Here is a 23,385-nt window from a genome sequence, read left to right on the forward strand (position 1 = left end):
AATTGTGTAAAATTTATTTAATCTAAAACATATGGAAAATCATGTTCTGTTCTCGGCGCATCATACAGTTCGATGAGTTTCTTGTGTGTTTAATACGTCGTAAATTACGTTTAAAAGAAATTAAATAAAGATTAAACTAAATTACGTCTAGACTCAAATCCAACCGAGTTGGAATTATTTTACTATCCCTTAATTTTTTTGAGTAGTGTAAATAATTTTTAGAATACTAAAGTACATTTATCGAGTAAAAAATTACTTTTCTTTGTATCTGATACAAACTTTTAGATTTTTTAAATTGAGAAAGATTATTTATCCGAGCATGCTCATCTATATTATTAAGAGAATAAGGAAAATTTTGTTCCCGTCATATCTATATGATAGAATCAGTTAATGTTAAAGAAATTGGTATCATTAGATAGGTCTTGACTTGAATTTCTGCCTTTTCATACTTTAAACTTTTTTTAATTGCCAAGTATTGAGATAAATAGATTTATCTATATCATTCGAATTACATTTAAATTACGCGAGAAAAAAGACGATCGTATTTATTTTCTTGAAATAAATTAATATTTTAATTATTATGTCACTATATATGACTGAATGTCACTGAATATATAGCTATATTATTTATATCGCGTTACGTATTCCACAATGACAGATTTTTATACTCCTTTTTGGTTTTAGGAAACTTCTCAAAGCCAAATAAGTGTACATAGAAAAAAAAGGATTCATTAACACAAAAAATTTTTACTCGTTCAAAGAAAATTTTTACTTACCCCAAGAAATTTTCTTGTTTTGTGAATTGAAAACAAAAATTTATTTAGAACTAGAAAAAATTACTTCGTGCAAGGAATTAATTCTTGACCAAAAAATCTTTTCTTGCCCCAAGACAATGTTCGTATGTAATTGATAATGCATAAAATTTGTTGGTGCAAATTAAAATTTTTTGCAGCAAGAAATCCTTTTTTTCTGAGTGTTTTATAAATTTAGTAGTGATATTTGGGCAGGTCGCTCGTTTTAATTAGAAAGCTATCTCATGATACTAAATTAATTTATAATAGTATTTTACAAGTGGTTTACTTTTTCTCTCAATCGAGAGTCCGACATGTGTTCTCTTTTATTTTTGATTTTTTGCGGACTCATGTTCTGACCTAACCCTTCCGGTTACAATTCGGAAAGTTAACATTAAGTCAGGGAGTCACTACGAGAGAGTTGTAAAGTCTCAAGGTGGAATTATTCCACACCACCCCCAACGGGTTGTTGTTGGTAGGGTGGGGAGCTTTATGCTGTCCATGAATGCGTGAGCATTGCACGTTCTAGGAAGGAATCAGAGGAAATAAAACCTCTAATGACCTAAGCCTATAACAGCAGGATCACTCAAATTATATGATTAAAGTCACGAATTTAACAGTTCTAAAATATCTTTCTTACCAGGAAAATTACAGGCACCTAAGCGCGATCTCGTGGCAAGCGCCGAACTACTCTCACTGCTGCTGCTTAGCACTGGTGACTTCTCCTTCATCCATACATTTTTTCTCCTCAGAAATTTATCTTTTGCCCCAATGGAAAAATTTATTTAAAAAATATGTTAAAATGTAAAAAATATATATTTTTAGTATAAAAAAAATTTATTGAAAATGCATAAAAAATATATTTATAATATAAATAAAATTTAAAATATAATATAAAAAAAAAATTTTTCTCGTTTTTTTTTTATTTTCCGAAAACTGTCAAATCGATCAATTTGAAAATCTTAGCAGCTCTAGGACTTGATAAAAGCTTTTGACTGCCACCAATAACGTTTCAATCGGATATAATCCGTTCGAGAGATATCGTCGACGAAAAATGAAAAAAAATGTTTTTGTTTTCGTTCTTCTCGAATATTTTGGAAACTAGTAAATCGATCTATTTCTGAATCTAATCAGCTCTAAAACTCTACAAGCTGCATCGAATACTGCCTTAACCAACAAACCTGGATTAATCGTTCAAGAGATTTCAATGTTGAAATAATTTCAAAAAAGTTTTTTTTTTTTTAATAAACTTGAAAACTTGCAAAACTGAAAGACTTTTTAAATACTTTTTAGCATCAAAGGTTGAAAACTCGCTGCAAAAGCTGCCCTAGACTTCAACATCGACGATGAAAAATTAAAAAAATAACAATTTACTTACTAAAATATAAAAGTTCTCGAAGGTATTATCAAGCTCAAAGAGATCAAACATATAAGGTAAAAAGCCCCTATACCCGCGCTCAATTATCATTGGAGTGAAATTAAATCACTCAATATAAATTAATAATTCAAATGAAAAACCATATTTTTTTTTATAGTCATTTTTTGAAGTTTCGAGTATTAGAATAAAATTTTAGTTTGAAGAATAATGTTGATAATGAATTATTATTAACTTTTTAAATAAAGTCCTTGACTGTACTTATAGTCGCTCAGTAAAAGGTGTGATGTACCATCATTACTCGATCAAAACATGGCCCTATAGTCGCTCAAAGACAATATCAATTAAACTGTGATAAGTTTATTGATATGAAAAATAATTTATAAATTAAATTAAAAAAAATTTTTTTTTCCAGAAAAAATTCAAAAAACACATTTTTTCTAGATGCCATTCCGGATCGTTTATAAGCCATCAACCATATTTTTAGGAGACCTGTAACTATTTTTCGCTGGTTTTCAACTTCTCGACTAGACTAATTGTGCCCTGATTAAAAATATTAATTGAAAAAAATTAGAATTGAATCCTTTTGAATACTTTCTATACCCCAAGGTTTCCATTTGAACATAAAATTAATACTTTTCAATCCCAAAATAATATAAGAATTTCTAAACTTCCGAGGAATTGGAAAAGATTCAAATGAATTGATATTTTTAATCTTTCTGAATACTTTTCAATACCAAAAAAGATTCGAATTTTAGTCACGTATGGGATTGAAAAAAATTCAAATGAATTGAAGTTTTTAAATCTTTTCGAATCCTTCTCAATACCAAAATAATTCCATATTGGAAGGTATTGAAATGATGAAAGATTGAATTCTTTTCAATACTTTTGAATTTTAAAAATTAGAAAGTATTCAAATGATCGAAATTTCAATTCCATTCAATACTTTCCAAAACCTCCGTGGGATTGAAAAGAATTAAAATAATTTTCAATCCTTTTCAATGAATATTTTTAATCAGGGTGGTGTTGTTATTTCTAGTTTAAGTGTCTTATCGTGTAGTGATATGAATTCATAAGGTACCAGTTACTACAACATATATATATATACATAAACTTTTGAACCAAATGTATTTCCTGACTCAGCTCATCGAGCAGAGTTTAGAGTATGGAGGGTATAGAGGTACCTCTACCCTCCATAATCCGAAGTTAATTTTTTCTGGCGGCCATTACAGATCACAGCCATAAGAGTGATAGGGTATACGTTAACAAACGTTTTAAAAGTGAAGACAAGTTGATATATAGTTTCTTCATATTTATTATTCTAGAATAATAATTACTGTAATAAATTTTTAAACGTAGCTTGTTAATAATTTACTTCAAAATGGAAAAATCTCAAAAAATGCCTGAAGTGGTTGAAGTAAGTAGATAACCTTTCAAATTTTGTTTTAAATTAATATTTAATTATTTTTTAAACCTATTGATTGACTGAAAGTTTATTAAATATAAATATCATTGATCTTTATATTTAATTCTTCGATCTTTAATATTTTTTATTCCATGAGTAGTTTGAATTTTTAACTCCACGTTTTTTTTTTAAGTTAGAAAGCTTAAAATTTTTAGCTTAGGATTGAATACTCGATTGCCAGCGCTCATATATATTTTATCAATAAAATCATTCAGACAATCATTAATTATTTCACGGACTGGATTTACACTTAAACCAGTTATTAAACACTCAATAAATTATTTTTTGATTAAAAAATTAAAGGGGCCAACTATTGATAATTTATTTCTTTTAATTTTTAAAATATATCTTGCCAATATTAATTACAATTTATAGAATAATGATACTAATTAATATTAATATATTTCAGGCTGAAAATGAAACCCCAGCAGAAATTCAAATAACAGCTGAGCAGCCGCTACGTGAAGCCAAAGAACATGATTTGGAGATCCTGCCACCACCACCGAAGCAAAAAATTTCAGGTCCCCATGAACTCGCGGACTATCAAAACCGTAAGCGTAATGAATTTGAAGACAACATACGTAAAAATCGCATGGTGATATCAAATTGGGTAAAATACGCACAATGGGAGGAAACACAAAATCAACTTCCCCGGGCGCGTTCCATCTACGAGCGTGCATTGGACGTTGATCATCGAAATATAACTCTGTGGCTGAAGTACGTCGAGATGGAAATGTTCAACCGTCAAGTCGATCACGCACGAAATTTGTGGGAGCGTGCGATCACTATTTTTCCGCATGTCAGTCAATTTTGGTACAAGTATACGTCCATGGAGGAGATGTTGGAGAACACAGCGGCAGCCCGGCACATATTTGAGCGCTGGATGGATTGTAAACCTGATGAGCAGGCATGGCAGACGTACATTAATTTTGAGCTTCGATACCAAGAACTAGACCGGGCTCGTCAAATTTACGAACGTTTTGTGATGGTTCATCCAGATGTTAAGAACTGGATACAGTACGCGCGCTTTGAGGCCAGCAACGGATTTATACAAGGTGCTCGTAGTGTTTATGAACGCGCAGTCACATTCTACGGCGATCAAGTGATTGACGAGAAACTCTATCTTGCGTTTGCTCGTTTCGAACAATCTCAGCGTGAGCATGAGCGTGCTCGAGCAATCGACAAGTATTTGATAGATCACCGAAGAAATATGCAAAGCGTACACGATTCATGAAAAAACTATGGTGACCGTTCGGACATTGAATCTGTAATTGTCAGTAGAATGAGACTCACAAAACCACCATAAAATTACTGAGAATTGCGAAGAACTGGAAAAAGCTCGCTGACAAAACTCCAGAAGAAAATTAATTTTTCGTTATTTTTTAAGTTGAATAAGGATTTAATTTAAATTATGGCAATAAGTTTTCTTTTGTAAATAACTGTAAATAAAAATAACTTGTTTTTCTAAAGAAATTGTAGTATTGAATTGAATTTAATTATTTTTTAATATATCCATTTACTGAAAAATTAGAATAATAAAAAATAAACATTTTTTATCGTAGATTTATTTTTATAAAATAATTATTGGTTTTGAATTTTGTTCGGAGATTCCAAATTTTATCTTCGGTCTATTCATTAAGATTTAGCGTCAAATAATTGCATGGAAAATTATAATTAAAACAAAAATTTAAATCATGATTTAATGAAAAATATTATTCATCAAATCTGCTATCTTATAAATATTGCAAAGCCATGTGGGCTACTTGGGTAATGAGCTTTAAAAAAATGAACTTGAAAATTTGAATTTGGAAATATTGACTTACGTAGATATAATTTACAGCAAATTAAATTTTGAATATGAGTGTGAATGTAGCAGACATTAGTCAAATTTAAAATTATAAATAAATAGAGTAAATAATTAAAAAAATAATATTTATAAAAAATGCACTTATTAATTTCAAAATTTTTTGAATGCGCATTTTTTAATTAGTATATTTTATCAATTATTTACTCCATTCATTCATAATTTTAAATTTGTCTGATGTCTGCTACATTCACACTCATTTTTAAATTCATAAAAACTGTTGATTGCTGCTTTCATTATCATTTAATTTAAAATAATACTGTGGGTTTTATAATGACTGTCCAAATTTTAATAAAATTCGGTATATTAGTAAATAATGATAAATAAGATCTAATTAAATTTTTACAAAACTACAGAAAAACAGAAAAAATTCGAATGTTGACCCTCGTGATAAATTACAGGTTTCATTAAATTTATCGGTTTTTTTGTAGTTCTTCAAAAATTTAATTGAGTCTTTTCTTTTATCATCTATTAATATGCTGAATTAAAATAAATTCTGTACGATAATTCTACAACCGACAGTCCCTGGTTGAGAAATCCGATTCACTTCAATAGGATTTGATCGGAAATTTCCGATTGAATCTTATTAGAGTGAATCGGAAATTTCCGAAAAATATATTATTTTCTGATTGGAACCGATTAAATCCAATTCAAAATTTTTAATCGACATGAATCGGTTCCAATCGAAAAATAATATTTTAATTTTGTTATTATTTTTTGGTTCGAACAGATTCATTTCGATTAAAAATTTTGAATGGGATTTAATCGGTTCCAATCGGACAATAATGATGAAATAAAAATATTATTTTACGATTGGAATCGATTCATTCCAATTAAAAATTTTGAATGGAATTCAATCGGAAAATAATATTTTTATTTTCATGCACTTTTCCGATTGAAACCGATTCATTCCGATCATACTCAATCGGACTCAATCGGAATTCTTAACCAGGGCGTATTTTTCAATCAAATAAAAATTAAATCTAAAATTAACCAGTGGGATTTATATAAAAAGGGATAAATAAAGAAATCGTTAGATAAAAATAACTACTAGTTTATTTTGGATGAATTTAATACAATAAAATAAAAAAATGAGTGATTTAAATTAATGAAATTTTTTAAAATATATTAAATAAAAATAAAATGACATGATAGTATTTAAATTATTTAGAATGGCCAAAATTTATTAACTAATAATTCGATGGATTGTACTTTAAGTGCATTGTACTGTTAAAAATTCAATGGCCTCATATTCAAGATAAATTATGGCTTACATTTAAAAAAGAAAAAAAGTTTCTTTACTAAAAAAAAGTAAAAAAAAAATTTAAGTAGATTGAAGTCTTTGAATTTTACGCTAATTTTATTCTTTTTTTTTTTTCTCAAGTGTTGCAAAATATTTTATATACAATATTGTATTTTAATGTGTGTATAATTAAGTGTATACTCACGTGAGTATAATTTCATTATTTAATATAATATTTAAGGCTTTTCTTAAGATTAGTTATGGACGGATTGTTTATATTATCACTAAAATATTTAGAGTTTTCATTTGTGTATTAAGATTTTTAAAATAGAAACTCAAGGCTTATTCAATACGTTTAGTTATATTTTTTCATCTTGAATGTCAAGATATGGACGGATACTTATATTTTGTGGTATCATTTTTAAGTCAACTTTTTCATTACACATCGGACATAATTCGTCAGTTTCAATAATTCTGTAAAAAAATATCATAAATTAAAAATTTATTAAACATGTTTATTTAAAAAATTTAAATAAATGTACCTTAAAAATTCACTTTTTATAGATGGGAAATCACATTGAGGACATGCTGTAAAATCATTTTCAATTATATGACGACCCTGAAACAAAAAATTAAATAATTTAAATATAAAAACTAAAATAAAATGCCTCAATTATTGAGATTGTAGGAAAGATATTTCGGTGTGAAATAAGATGAGTTTCGAAAATTTTTTCATATGAGGAGCTTTTAAATTTAGGATCATTCAGAAGTTTGTCTAACATTTCTTAGTGATTTAAAAAAATTTAAGAGTAGAAATGAGTAGAAAAGAGTAGAATCTATATTTAGCTAAGCCGGTTATGAAAGTCAACCGGGTTAATTAGCTGGCTAGGTTATCAGCTTAGCTGATTTAACCAGTTAACTTAATTAGCTTGGTTAATTAGCTAAGAGTTGAAACGGTTTAACGGTTAATTAAATTTTTTATTAATTTACCATATAATGTTAGGAGACAGGTAGAAATAATCAAATTAAATAAAATTTTAAGCTGAAGAACCAACTGTAATATAAAAACAAAACAATTTTAAAATAAAATAATTACAATTTATAAGATTGTTGAGTTAAAAGTATAGCTTTGTTAATTATTTTCATTTAGTAAATCACTAAGTCCTTCAGTGATATCTCTCTCTATTTTGATAGAGAAATATTAATAAATTCGCATTTTCTGACAACAAACAGTTTTTTTAGCCGAAATAATGTTTTGTGCTGTCGAAAAATAGAGATATCACTGAAGGACTTAGTGATTTACTAAATTAAAATTATAAACAAAGTTATATTTTTAACTCAACAATCTTATAAATTGTAGTTATTTTATTTTAAAATTGTTTTATGTTTTTATATTACAGTTGTTTCTTCAGGTTAAAATTTTATTTAATTTTATTATTTCTACTTGTCTCCTAACATTGAATGGCTAATCAATAAGTAAATTTAGTTAACCGTTAAACCGTTTTAACCCTTAGCTAATTAATTTAACCGGTTAAATCAGGTAAGCTGATGAGCTAGCCAGCTAATTAACCTGGTTAACTTTTGTAACCGGTTAAGCCAGTTTAGATGTACAGCCCTAGTATTTTTTTATTTAAAAATGATTGTATACTTACTGTTGCTATACAAAATGGAATCGTATTTTTACATTTATCACAAGTTATTTCTGTTTCTGGTATTCGATTTTTACAATAAGGACATGGAGTTAATGGTTCATCTTCACTTTCATGATCTTTAGATCTCGGTGGTTTACGTACAATAGCTTCTATTTTTTTACTGTATTTAATATCTACTTGCATGCGATATTCAGGACGCATGAGCATGGCTGCATAATTAAAAGCCGCATATTTTAATCCTGCACGATGACACTCAATGACAGTTGACGTCAAAATTGGTACGATATCTAAAATATTATCATTATTTTTATAATTATTTAATTATAAATAAAATAATAAATAATAATTACTTACGTGATGGAAATTTAGATATATTATTTGCTACTCTGATCAACATTCTCGCACCCCGTAAATGATCATTTCTTTTGACATGCAATCTAACTAAAATGTATGAATGTAAAAGACGTAAATTGTCATTCATCTCCAATGGTATTGTAATTTTGTTGCGTTTCAATTCTTGATACATTCCAAATAAAACATCATGAGCATTACGATAATTTCCTTGGATAAACAATTAAAATATTTAATTTAAAAAGATTTTAATTATTTTATTTATTAAATATGAATAAATACCATTTATTTGTTCTTCATTTGCAATTATTATCGCTGTCTTAGCAGCTTCTTTGTATTGTTTTCGTGCCATATACAAACGAAATAAATATTTTGGATCCTAAAATAAAAATATAATAAATAAAAATTTTTTTCAATGCCAAGTTGCTCAAAAGTAATATGTATTAAATTCAACAATATGAATAGAATGACTTATACGTATTTTATCGAGACTACTTATCTCTTTAAAAAATAGTATACATCTACTAATTCTTATTGAATGATTTGTTAAATAATAAATAAAATTTCAGGAAATTCTTATACAGTAACTCCTAATTTTTTTTAATTTCCAACGACCTTGAACTGTTATAACCGTATTAAACTTTTATCAATTAAATACAAAAAAGTTAGCGTAGATTGAGAAGAAGACGACGTAATTACAATTTTGCCGAGATATAAATTTAAAAAAAAATTACTTACAGTTATATCAATTGGGAGTTAAACGAAATTTGTTAAATAAATTTCAGTAAAATTACCAAATTTCATTTAATTCTTAATTGATGACAATCGCAAGTAATTTTTTTTAAAATCTATATCTTGGCAAAATTGTAAGTAGGTATTATGTTGTACTTTCTTCAATCAATACTTAAATTTTTTTTTTAATTAATTAATAAAATTTTAATACGGTTGACAGTTGATAGTCATTGAATATTTTTAAAAAGTGGGGGCACTGTCTAAGAATAAATATACCTTTGGTAAGCCATCACCCCCGAGTAGAAAATCAATTAATTGATTAGCAAGTTTATCATCTTTTGATACAGCAATAGTATCGATAGCCAATGAAAGAGCAGCATCATCATCAGTACTCAATTGTGCAGCTTTTAATAAATGTTTTAAAGCCTTAAAGAAAAAAAAATATTAATTTTAATTATTTGGTTAATAATTTTTAAAAGGTAAATGATCCAGTTATTAGCCGTAGGCTAGTTTCTGACCTTTTCAACATTTTTTAAAATTTTTAATATGAAAATTTTATGTAAATAAGTAAATTCATGTTATAACGTAGTATACTAACGTATAAAGCGACAAAAATTGATCATTTTTTATCATAATTATAAATAATTATTGTTTGCATGAATTTTTCCTCATAATTTTAATGATATTACTTATAGTACTCTGGATATTAAATAATATACGTTTATATGATTTGAGTATGCAAATAAAATAAAAAATATATGTATATGTTTGAAATTGATTATATATGTTTAAAATCGTCATTAAATTAATAATAATTAATTTAAATATTAAAGTACTGGTGTCAATAATTGGTACAGTGATCAGCGGGTATGTCGCTGTTAGTGGGCCTTAAGTTTGAATCTCAAAATAATAATTTATACATACATAATTATGGTGTATAATTATAATAATTTATTGATTATTATTATTCTTTTAAACATTAATACTATGAGTAATTATAAATAACAATAAATCAATAATGTTTTAATCATTGCTATATTTATATAAAAATTTGTCCACAAAAAAAAAATTTTATTTAAAATATTAAACTATTTTATATTCTAATTTCTTCAATCGTTTGTGTTGTCGCAACAATTTGCACTAAAAATTATAGAAGCGACCAACAGAATTGAATTTAAAACTGGGTCTTTTAGAGAGTTAGAGACTGCAACATTAACTATCACGTATTATAAAAAAAGCTCATGGGAAACTCTTTTATAAATAAATTAAAATGATCTTTTTATTTTTCTCAACGATAAAATTCATTAGAAATCGATCATAAAATACTAAACTACGTTTTTAAAAAATAGATCTTTGTTTTATAATTGATATTATAACACAAATATTTATAAATTATCATCTGCACTTTTTAAAAGGTCAGAAACTGGGCCATTTATCTCAGTAAAAAATAAAAATACAAACCTTGTGAAAATCTTTGGCATAAAAATAATATTTACCAGCCAACAGACTATTTTTTTGTGATTCAAAATGTATAGCAAGACTTTTAAAGTCTTCTAATCTTATATTATCATCATCTAATGTATTAACTAAAATATCACCATACAATTCCATTTTACCATGTTGATTAGCCAATTGAAAAGCTTCATCATGACAATTAGACATTATTAAAAATTTAATTGCCGAATTGTAATCATTCATTCTTTGAAAATAACGCGCAACCATTTTAGCCCCTTCAATGCTTTTTGTTTGCTGTACTATTTCAACACTACGACCGGGATTATTTAAATATTCCAAATTAATTCTAATAATATTATCATAATCTTTAGCTATTTCGTAAGCTTTTGCAGCATCATCATACTTTCCTTCAGCCTCTTTAGCTTTAGCATACTGAATATTTATCTTTGGTGCTGATATTTTCGGTAATAATTGTCCCACTTTGATCCAATTTTTTAATTTAATGTAAGCCAAAGCTGCTTTGTCAAAATAATCAGCTTTTTCATAAAGAATAGCAGCTTCGTTAAATTGTTTCATACTTTCTAATATCTCTGCGCATTCTTTTCTCACTGAACGCGGGGTATCATTTTCCATAGCAATGCCTACACCTCGACGACTATCTCCGCATCTTATTGAAGTTCTAGCGATTCCACTTAAACACTGGATTCGATGATTGTAATATTGATCAGCTGGTACTGTCGCTTCATTAATATCCGATAGCCCGCGTTCATAATTAATAAGAGCCTTTGGATAATTACCAGTTAATTCTAATTGCTGCGCATATTCTTGTGATATAAATGGTATTTCCTGAGGTTTATATTTTTTAGCTAAATTTAATGCCTGTTCCCATTCCATTAAATCACGACGTAAATACAAGGCCTCAACAGGTTCCGATGATTCGATAAAAAATTTTTCAGCTTTATCATAACTTTCTAATAAGACACAAATATGACCACAAAGTAATGGCAATTCTTCAATATTTTCAAGCTTTTGTAATGCCCAAACCATCGATACATCTGGTATTTTACTGTAAGCTCTTATACCCATTTCAATATCTAAATTTTCTAATGCATTTTTTCCTAATTTTATCCAATTATTTTTATCATTTAAAATCGCGCACGTATTCCAGGCTTGTTGGTATCGATGACAATTTATTTGATTATCAAGAATTTCAATTATTTTTTTATTTTCAACGATATTACCAATATCCTCGTGTGACGATAAAGTTATTTTTAATAATTTACCACCCGCGACACCCAACGTTACTTCACCCCCGTACATTAAAAGCGGTACCGTTTCAGACGGTAATTTTGTTGTTGTTATTTTAACAACTTTACTTCCTTCAATGCTATATTTTACAAATATATATGTAGTAATAATATATTTATTGTAAACAGCAAATATTGAGCTTTCATATATATTTTTATCCCAAATAATACCTTCTGCAGAATCTGGACAATCTTGTACAGTTATTATCTTTTCATCAACTGGATTATATAAATAAATATCATTTTTATCATCGATAAAACATATATTTGTACCATTGACATCCATATATATATTTTTTATTCCGCTATTATGAGAATATTCTGTTGAATTATTAAATACATCAAGATAAAAATATATGATGCGTCCCATATCTGTACCGTAAATTAAAAAATCTGATGAGAGAGCATGACAAGTTATTTTACCATCAGATGAATTGTGATCAGCGAATACTTTCGAATCTTTTTCTTCTTTTATTAAATTTGGATCTGTTTTAATAGAATGTAATTGGATTTTACCATCAAATAATACTGATGTATAAATTTCATTTAGACAAATACTTTCTACAGTCGCTAAATAATCTCTTTCAATATGAATGGGACGATCAGTTTTCCCAGCAGATAGATTCCAATAAAGTCCGCGATTATTAACAGCCACCGCAACGTGCATTGGACCCACAGATAATATTGATGGTTCAATAATTGTATTTATTGTTTGCGGTTCTGGTTTTTCATCGTCTAATGTATAAAGATAGACAACAACTTCTGTTAAACTTGCTAGTAATGCTATTCTATTGCCACAGACACTTGTCAATTTAGGTATTTGAGCAAGATAAATTAATACATTACCGCTGTGAGTTACAGCAGCAATCATAGTACCGTCTGCTGACCACTCGACACTATTTACAGCAGCTTCTCCACTTACTGTTATTATTTTTTCAGTTTCTTCTAAACTCTGTATGCTATGAATTTTCAATGTGTTGTCGCCACATGTTACAACTTTTTTAGCTGTCAAACTCAACGATATACCATTCAATGAATCGCGATGATTTTTAATTTGCAATAGTTCTTGTCCAACTTCTTTGATGTGAGTTGATATTGATATTAAATAACCAGCTTCAAAACCTAATAGTATATAACCATCTCCATACCATTTGTATGTAACTATTGGTCCGTATCTTTTTTGAAATGCTAATTCTATTGGATTGTCTGGATCACGTATATTGTAAATCAATAATGTTATTTTTCCAACAATTAATGATATTGTGTTTTCTCCATTGTTACGATTATCTGTTTTCATTTCACCAAATTGTAAATCTTGGGGGTCACCTTGGAGCTGAATTTCACGGCGAGTATCACCATCAGCTGTACTTATTGTTAAAATTCTGTCCTCACCAGCTAATGCTAATATACCATCTGAAGACCATGCTCCGCATATTATTTTTTTTTTGTGCTTTCCTAAGATAGGGATCCGTCTGAAATAATTAATAATTATTGTGCAATTTATTTATTTAAATGAACTAGTTATAAATTAGTTGAGAGATCCAATCTCTGATCGCTTTTCATTGGAGTTATGTGAGGTTTTAAGTTTGAAGCAAATAGTTATTATTAATAATGTAAATAATTAAATTGAATGCGCCAGTAGCCAATTACGAGGTTGTAAAAACTATACTCTAAAAACTAGTTGATGCAAATCGTATGAAAAGTAAAAAATTGTTGGATTTCGGACTTCTGTACGATGATTATAGTTTGAAAAAACTTAACATGTTTTAATAGTAGATTGACAAGAAGTTATGATAAGAATTTAAGATTTGAATGCAGTATTATTAAGCGGGAAGTTAAAAAAAAGTGTCTTTCAGATGCTTAATCTTAATATAATTATTTAGAAAACTCGAAATATTGAATTAATTTTTTGAAGAATTTTCCAATAATTCCAACATTTTCCTTATTAATTTTTTAATATGAATTACATAAAAATTAATCAGCCATTACGTATGTCAAAAGCTCAGCGAGCAGGAAATACGTCAAAGACGTTGTATTTTTTCATAAAGTGATCAATGGGTTCAAAAATTCACCAAAAGTGTTAAGAAACTTTGAATTTGTTTCTCCCAAAGTTGGTCTACGACATTATAGTCTGCTTAGACAATCATCTATAAATTACATCTGATTACGGTCGAAACAGAATAGTTAACTCAGTCAATGTACTTTGTTCAGACATTAACGTCTTCGGTTCTCCATATTCATCTTTTATTACAAAGGTCAAGAAGTCAATACTAGTTTATAGTTAATTATGTGCAAATTTAAAAGTGCAATCCACTGTATATTAAGTACATTGTCTGTATATATATTCCTCTATTATTATCTTTCTGTATTTTCCTTTTATGTGTCATGTCGCTTCTCAAGTAGGACACTTGGCTTTGTGACATTTATAAGACAGAAGTTTTGAGGCTGTTTTTTGACCTATCGATAAGGCACCAAAATGTTGACAAAACAATCGAAAATTTATGTCACCGAAAAAATATCTGCTTAAAAGACTTGACACAAGTGACAACAAAAAGTAAATTACACATAATTATCAAATAAGTCATCATCTAAATGATTTTTTAATTGAAATTACTTTTTTAAGACGAGAAAAATAAGACAAATTTTCTACAACTCCTAGGACCAACATCTGTACGTTTTATTTATTTAAGAAAACTATTATCTATATTATCTATTTAAGAAAACAAAAAAACTAAAGTCAAGCTTGACTTTGAGACAAAATAAAGTTTGTCCAGTCTTTTTAAAAAACATCTTAAAGATATCTCTGTGCTACTTGGGTTGGCTTAAAGAAATAAATAAGTAGATCACAGCTGCCTAATTTAAAAACTCCATAGAAGTAAAACTTTGAATAACTCATTTTTTTGGGATCTTTAGATTTAGTGATTTTTTTAATCCTATTTTTATTGAAAAATAAATTGATTTCAAAATAAAGTGTAGGGTATTTTCCTGTTCATTTTCTCTAGGTTTTAAGGAGGTTCGATACCAATTATCTAGGGGATCTCGTAGATTTATTTTTGTATTTTTACAAGATTACAACTTCTACACACCAAAATTTCATTAATAAAATATGTTATAAATTGACTTACTTTTAGGAATTAATACAATATATTTTCATTATAATTGCATTGAATCATAAAAAATTTTTTTTTTTTATAAAATACTTTTTTTTAATGAAATAAGTGATTAAAAAATAAACTCGGAAGTACGGCAACAGTGCGCTAGTATTTAGTAATTTTTTTGTGTATTGTTGTTAGTCACAAGGTTCATTACTAGCTGGAGCTCAGGCTCGACGCCAATGATTATTAGTTATTCAAATTTCCCGCGGTTGTGTCATTTTACGCGGTTGCCGTCGTTCCTTAGTTTCGCGACATATGTGACGTCATAAACTAAAATTCGCCTCATATTTCACAAATAATTTAATAACAAACCCATGATTAAACTTAAAAAAAATATTCATGTCTTCAGAAATGTTTAATTATTTGATACTGAATAATTTATATCAATGGTATCATTGTATCAAAAACTATAGCACTTTTAAAAATGACTCCCATTTACGCCCGTGTATAAGAACGAATTTTGAAAATTTATTTCTAGAAAACGTTGTAGTGAATCGATTGGAAATTTTCACAGTGATCTTATTTTTTTTTTGTAACTTTTTGAATGAAAAAAATTTCAGAATTTTGGTATTATTTCAAAAATTGGTATCGAACCTCCTTAAAATTGATCAGCCAATTAGTTGATGAGTCTAATAGCTTACCTAGCATTAGAATGATCATACAAAATAAGATTTCCTTTTTGCGTTCCTACTGCCAGAATACAAGCGTGTTTTGCCCACATCATACACGTCAATGTATCCCGTACACCAGCATCTATTTGAGATTTTTTGTTAGTCGTAGCATCCCATAAAATAATTGTAGACGAATTGTGTGTTATAACAGCCAAAATATCTCCATCATAATCCCACCCAAATCCACAGGATATTCCCATTAATTGTACCCGTTCTTGTATCTCTCCCTGTCTATCATAAATTGATAAAACTCCATCGCAACCAGTTGTTGCAAGATGTGTACTATTACCGGGTCTCCATGAAATAAAAACACTTCCAGGACCATGGGGATGATCGAGTTTATACAGAACCTGACATACAAATTAAATGTTAATAAAATATTTATTAATTTAAAAACTTATTATATTTTATAAATTATTTATTTTTTGTTTGATTTTATAAATAAATAAATAAAAATATAACCTACTTTGTCAGACGTCATGTTGTTTACAAGATAATTATTTCCATGAATTAAAAAAATAAAAAAAAAAACAAATTCTGGCAACAACTGATTGTATTTTTTTTTTTTAAACAATTAACGTAAGTAGATTACATTATATTTCAAATTAGAATGAGAGTATCTCTCACTATTGATTTATTAAAGTGACTTGTTGACTAGTAAAAAATAAAACGCGTTTATGACAACGTCCATGTTGACATTTGAATGAATCTGAGCGTGCGGATACTATTTTTTTTTTTTTTTCAATGCGATATAGTATTGACGACATTGTAGGTATTTATATACATATATGTATATTTATGGTTGTGTAAATTGGTACTTACATATATAGGAATTTGATATATACTCGTATTTAGGTATGTATATATTGTAATCGATATACAATAAAAAGATATTTTTTAAATTTTATTTAAATATTATAGTGAACAAAAATAAAAATAATAATTAAAAATAACTTTATTTTGTTGCATGAGTATTTAATACAACAGTAAATTTGAATTTACTTCGGTATTTGGAATTCTAACCTTATATTTGGGTAACTAAATAAAAATACTAGAGAAATTATAATTTTTAATTATAAATAATAAGTAACAATTAGAGTTATTTTATTATTGTTTTTTTCATATATTTAATTGTTTATTATTTTAATTTAAAAATTTATATGTTAAGTATAAAAATTATTTTTATTTAAAAAATTACCAACAGTTAATAAAAATTATAAACAATTATTGAAACAAAAGTAATAATTGAATGGAATTTAATTTAAAAAATGATTGAATAATTAATTGTTTTATTTGAAGGCAATCTAGGACAGTGATTTAACTTTAAGTAAAAGAATAAAAATTAAATGACCTTGAAATGGTGACCTTGGGTATATTTTGCCAATATTTAAAAGAAATGAAATCGGCAATTATTGTGTTGAAAATTTTCCTGGAAATTTAAAGGAAATTACTTGAAGTTAAAATCAGTATAAATATAAAATATAAATATCGTTCTAAAATAAATTATTTCTGTACTTTGTTGGTACATGACTTTAAATTTCCAAGTTATGAGTGTCATTAAAATTTAAATCACGATGTGTTTTGTTTTATTTCGTATCAATAAGTTTTTCTATGGTCCAAAAGTCAATTAATTTTAAATATTTTTAATTTTAAAGCTGAGTAATTTCATAAATCACAATTTTAATTGAAAATTATTATTTTATTTTTTGTTTTGCACAACGAGTTTTTAAATACGAAAATTTTCATAGCAAGACTTGAAAAAATTTAATTATCAAAAATGAGTTTTACAAAAAAGTTAGTACTGTATTTTTTAAATTAAAATCTAACTCAGTATCTTGATTGATCACATAGAACATGAGTGTGAATTTAGCAGACATCAGACAATTCCAAAATTTCAAATAAATAAATTAATTAAAATAAACGATCCTGAAGTTAGCAGTCAGCTACAAATTTTCGGATTTTTTTTTCAACAAATTAATTACAAAAAAATAAAAAAATGCACATGTAGAAAATTTGATAAACTATAGGTGCAATTTTTCAAAATATTTTTTTTTATGGTTTATGATTTTTAAAAAAAGTTCAAAAACTGTCAGACGTCTGCTAACTTCAGTATCATATTAAAATAATGAAATTTAAAAAAATGCGCGTACTAATTTTTCATTGATCTGGATACGCATTTTTATTTTTCTAATCCACTTACATTTTATTTATTTACTCAAAAATTAAAAAAATTTCCACTTGTCAGTAACATTCACACTCATCATAGAACATATATTTTTAATTGGTCACATTGTATTAATAATAAAATTAATAGAGGGTACATTCTGAAATGCATTGCGTAGCAATAGCTCTAGTTTGCCGCGGAATTTAAAAATTAGTTTCAAAATTTAATAAGAACTCATTTAAGTGTTAATAATTAAATTGATTACGCTCAAAAACACGCTGATTATTGTTGCTTAGGCACACAAAGTTATAAAAGTTCATTATCATAGCGAATGTAAAGAAAAATATTTATACAAATTATCTAAATTAAAATTTTTAATTTTCGCCGCAAGATCGCATCACTGCTACAAAAACCGCGCAAAATAGTATATTACACACTAAGGGAGGAAAGTAGGACATTCCTACCCGTGTGTGTAATTGGCGGATTTGGACGCCCTATTTTCCTCCGTGGTGTGTATACGATTTTTCACCAAATCTACATCTAAAAGCTTAAATTTTTGCCTCTGTTTAAAGGAAGAATGGCACATGCGCTAATTTTTATCATTTGTTTTCTCACAAAAGAAAGAACGACTTTCTTCCCTCTAAACAGGGCAGGAATGTAAACTAAAATAGTGAAGAAATGTTTTTGCTTAGTCTAATTTAACAAGTGATTAGATTTTAATCAGTTGTTAAAGGGGATAGCCACTGTGAAATTTAAAAAAAAAAAAATTTTTTTTTTTTTTATTAAATCAAAGTGTATATGTTCAAAAATATGTATCTAAAGTTTTATATGAAAATTCCGAATATATTTCAAGTTATAGTCATTTTTGTGACAGCGCGTCATCTGACCGTTGCATCGACTAAAAACTTTAAATGCATTTTTCTCGAAACTACTTTTTTTGAACTGGTGGCATCTGTAATTTGCATAAATATGAACCGATTCGTAACTTTTTTTTGCCGTATTCGTCTATTCAGTAGCTAAAGTTTCACGTAGGGGATTTTGAAAATTTGGATTTTTAAGATTTTTTAGGGCTGTTTGAATCCAAAAAAATGAGAAAAAATAACGAAAAATTTTTTAATATGTCGCCATTTTTTTTCAAAATCCCCTGTGTGCAACGATAACCACATGCATACAGATTACAACGCCGTTTGGTTTTTTTGTTTCTGATAATCTGTTTTTGAGTTAGAGATGACACCGTGGTGGGGGAAATTTTTTTGTTGCTCCACAAAAATGCTTATAACTTTGTAACAACATGATATTTTTTAATGAAAATTTAGGAGAATTATCTTCAATGTATACTTTAGAAAACAATAGAAACCCGATTCCCAAATTCCTTTATTATTGCAGTCAAAAAAATTCCCGAAAATCACCAATTTTTTCGATCCTCACAGTGGCTATCCCCCTTAACTTAAATTAATCAAAAAGAATAAATTTTTCGCAACAAATTTCAGAATGTGCCAAAAAATAAATGAAACTAATTAATAATACTCTTTTTTGATTTATCTAAAAATAGTGCACAGAAGATCGGTGATCTTTGTTTCTGCTGCAAAGCACAAGAGGCCGCTACCAAAAACATGATGATTGGTTTAAAAAGGATCAGCTGATATTTGATTGGAACGGAGACGAAGAAAAGAACATTAGTGAAACTGGAATTATATTTTGGGGTTAATGGTGACCGGCACGCGTTGTTCATTAAAAACAATCATCAGAAGTAAACTACAAGTTAATAAATTAATACTTAGCACAAACACTCATATTACTGAATTATTAATTGTACTCAAGTTTTTTAAATTACAAAATTTCGGGTACTGCAATTAGTGTAAGTAACAATAGTCAATTTTATCATTGGATTAACAAATGTTAACACACAAAAAAGCCAACTAACTGTTAAATTTTTGTATATATTTATATTTTTTGAAGTTAAGTTGTAAAAATAGGTTTAATTAAAAAAAATTTTTTATGTGCTATTATAATTCAAGTGATATAAATTACAAAGATTGATTAATTAAACAAAACTGTAATTAAATTACTTAGTGATAAATTTATTACTTTTTTATATGAAAGTAATGATACAATGATTACAATGGATCCGTCAAATAAAAACAATTCCGAGCTATCAATGAAGAAAGAATGTACAGAAGAAAATACACTAGACTTTTTGAAAGAATTATTTAGTTGTCTTCATCAAACGGGTCAAGTGGTTGCTGGTCCTGGTGCAAAATATCTCAATCTTCCTGGAACTCTTGGTTCCACGTTACCAAAGGTAACATCTGAGCAAAAAGATGGAATCGAAAGAGCAAAGAAATATGCAATGAAACAAAGTATTAAAATGGTTTTAATGAAACAAACTTTGGCCCATCAGCAACAGCAAATGGCTAGTCAACGAAATCAAGTGCAGCGACAACAAGCGCTTGCTCTGATGTGCAGAATTTACGTGGGAAGTATAAGTTTTGAACTTAAAGAAGATGCTGTTCGTGAAGCTTTCTTACCATTTGGGCCAATTAAATCAATAAATATGTCATGGGATCCAGTTATTCAAAAACATAAAGGTTTTGCTTTTGTAGAGTATGAAATACCTGAAGCTGCCCAGTTATCACTTGAGCAAATGAATGGTGTAATGATTGGTGGCCGTAATATTAAAGTTGTTGGAAGACCATCAAATATGCCACAAGCTCAATCAATAATTGACAACATAATTGAAGAAAGTAAACACTATAATCGTATTTATATATCATCCATTCATCGTGATATTGAAGAAAAAGATTTGAAATCAGTATTTGAAGCTTTTGGACCAATAACACAGTGCACATTATTTAGAGGAAGTTTAGCAAATCGTGAAAAAAATTATGCTTATATTGAGTATCAAACAATGCAGTCTGCAGTTGAAGCTATTTCTTCAATGAATCTTTTTGATCTTGGAGGAGTTTGTTTAAGAGTAGGAATAGCTATTACACCACCAAATGTATTAATGGAACCTTCAAGTGGTACAAGTATGATGCCAACAGCAGCTGCTGTTGCAGCAGCGACCGCTACTGCTAAAATTCAAGCGATGGATGCTGTTGCTAATAATAATGCTGCCTTTGGACTTTCAAAATTAAGTGATTCTGATTCTCCAATTTTAAATCATACACTGCCTGATATTCATCGATCCACTTTATCGCCACAAACATCCATGTCATCTCCAACAGCAGCAACAGTAGCTCCAGTTATTCCTCCACCTGGAGTAGTTATACCACAAGCATTGACTCGGCCACCAGCAATTAGTCAGTTTAGTTCTGGACAACCTGCTGTTATTCCTCCACCGGCAGTTGTAGCTCCTACGGCTGTTGGTACGTTAGTTATGCCAGTAGCTAGTGCATCAATTGCTGATATTACTAGACGAACACAAGAACAAGCTCATTTGAAACAACAAGAGGAGTTGCAAAAAAAATTACTTGAAGAGACTGAATTACAGACATTACAGCAGCAAGAAAATTTGACAATAAAAGGTCCAAGTGCTCGGCATTTAGTGATGCAAAAATTAATGCGCAGAGTTGAATCTCGTGTTATAATACTCAGAAATATGGTTACACTTGAAAGCATCGACGAGACTCTGCAAGAAGAAATTCAAGATGAATGTTCGAAATTCGGAGAGGTCCGACGAGTTATTATTTATAATGAACGTCAATCTGAAGATGATGATGCTGAAGTTATTGTTAAAATATTTGTTGAATTTTCACAAATGAGTGAAGCGGAACGTGCAAGAGAATCATTAAATGGTCGATACTTTGATAAACGGATTATTAAATGTGAACTTTATGATCAAGCCCTGTTTGATTATAATGATTATTCGGGTTAAACTTTATAAGGCTTTATTTATTTACTCAAGTTATTTTAATTTATATGACAAACAATTTAAAATTATAAATCCGAAATATTATTTAATTTATGTAAATTTACATATAAAACACTACTGTAAGTTACATTTTTTTTTAATTTATTGGAATATTGAAAAAAAAAATTCATTTTTTCATTGAAAAAGTCTTGTAATTATTAAGATCTTAGGTAATAATTATTTTTAAATATATTTTATGCTGTAAAACCTTTTTTTCTTTGTCTTTGATTATATTTTAAAAAAGTCGACTGATTAAATAAAAAAAATATATTTACTACATATTACATTTATTTATTTATTTAGTCGCAAGTATATTTAAAGTAACTAAAAATTAAGTTATACAATGACTTTGTAAGTATTGGAGGTACGACATGACTATTTATTTAGTTATATTGCACACCTCAATAGCGAAGCAATGAGATGTTCTACTAACGCTTACTCGGTGCCAGCTGATCATTTAAAAGAAATTTTTTTAATGAATAAATCGAATATAATTTTGAGTCGACCGGGGCAAAATATCTAGCCTCATCGAATCCAGGTAAGCCTCAATCCAGCCTCACTGAGTAAAGAAAGCATTTTGAGACTCAAATGATGTTCAAAAAGCCTCAAATGAATCTACTACTCGACTGTGTAATTTAAATTCGATTAGTATTATTTGAGGCTCTTTGATCACTATTTGAGGCTCATTGAGGCTCTTCGAACATCATTTGAGGCTCAAAATGCTTTTTTTACTCAATTGAGGCTTACTTGGGATCGATGAGGCTAGAATGAGGCTAGATATTTTGACCCGGGTAATTCTTTAATAATAACGATTGCAAAAAAAAAAAAAAAAAAAAACTGTGAAAAAACCTGTGATGTCGGTTAATATATGTACGGATGTTGATAAACACAACAACTTCAAAAATATATGGTAAAAGACCTAGTACCCGATCAGGGAACTAGTACTCGATCACTCCATGTATTTACATATCTATATTTAGTCAAATTTAATAAATATAGATATACAAATACATGAGGGATTGGGTACTGGATCTCTTACCTTACAACCGATTGATCAATTTCCTTTTTTACCCTTAAAATCTTAAGTAGAAAAACCCTTTTTAAAATTACTATCCAAATCTTTTTTGTTTGAATAAATAAATTTTTATATTGCGTCTCTACATTTTTGCAGTCTTTTACAATTTATAAAATTCCTTAAAAATTAGATCAATATATTTTTTATTGGAATTTACCAACTGTATTCTTGA

The 23,385-nt window shown here is 28.1% G+C and overlaps 3 protein-coding genes across 4 annotated transcripts; 2 read left to right on the forward strand and 1 right to left on the reverse strand.

The window, feature by feature from the left end:
• Window positions 1–3,338: 3,338 nt before the first annotated feature.
• LOC130671192 (protein crooked neck-like) lies at window positions 3,339–5,092 on the forward strand. Its single transcript, XM_057474925.1, has 2 exons — window positions 3,339–3,583; window positions 4,041–5,092. The coding sequence occupies exons 1-2, from the start codon at window positions 3,548–3,550 to the stop codon at window positions 4,863–4,865; spliced, it is 861 nt and encodes a 286-aa protein (XP_057330908.1). The 5' UTR covers window positions 3,339–3,547; the 3' UTR covers window positions 4,866–5,092.
• A 1,483-nt stretch (window positions 5,093–6,575) lies between these two features.
• LOC130670853 (WD repeat-containing protein 19) lies at window positions 6,576–16,749 on the reverse strand. Its single transcript, XM_057474432.1, has 9 exons — window positions 16,528–16,749; window positions 16,032–16,411; window positions 10,935–13,707; window positions 9,750–9,899; window positions 9,024–9,120; window positions 8,745–8,951; window positions 8,391–8,677; window positions 7,281–7,357; window positions 6,576–7,212 (listed from the first exon to the last, which is right to left on the reverse strand). Exons 1-9 carry the CDS (start codon window positions 16,540–16,542, stop codon window positions 7,098–7,100), a joined length of 4,101 nt encoding a protein of 1,366 aa, XP_057330415.1. The 5' UTR covers window positions 16,543–16,749; the 3' UTR covers window positions 6,576–7,097.
• A 34-nt stretch (window positions 16,750–16,783) lies between these two features.
• On the forward strand, window positions 16,784–22,193 carry LOC130670854 (poly(U)-binding-splicing factor half pint-like). Of its 2 annotated transcripts, none has more exons than XM_057474433.1 (2): window positions 16,784–16,916; window positions 19,778–22,193. In XM_057474433.1, the coding sequence occupies exon 2, from the start codon at window positions 20,339–20,341 to the stop codon at window positions 22,100–22,102; it is 1,764 nt and encodes a 587-aa protein (XP_057330416.1). In that variant the 5' UTR covers window positions 16,784–16,916; window positions 19,778–20,338; the 3' UTR covers window positions 22,103–22,193. The 2 variants fall into 2 exon arrangements, with proteins under 2 accessions (XP_057330416.1, XP_057330418.1); XM_057474435.1 differs by lacking the exon at window positions 16,784–16,916 and adding an exon at window positions 16,988–17,095.
• Window positions 22,194–23,385: the final 1,192 nt, after the last annotated feature.

The sequence above is a fragment of the Microplitis mediator genome, chromosome 7, assembly GCF_029852145.1.
Source record: "Microplitis mediator isolate UGA2020A chromosome 7, iyMicMedi2.1, whole genome shotgun sequence".
Lineage (NCBI taxonomy): Eukaryota > Metazoa > Arthropoda > Insecta > Hymenoptera > Braconidae > Microplitis > Microplitis mediator.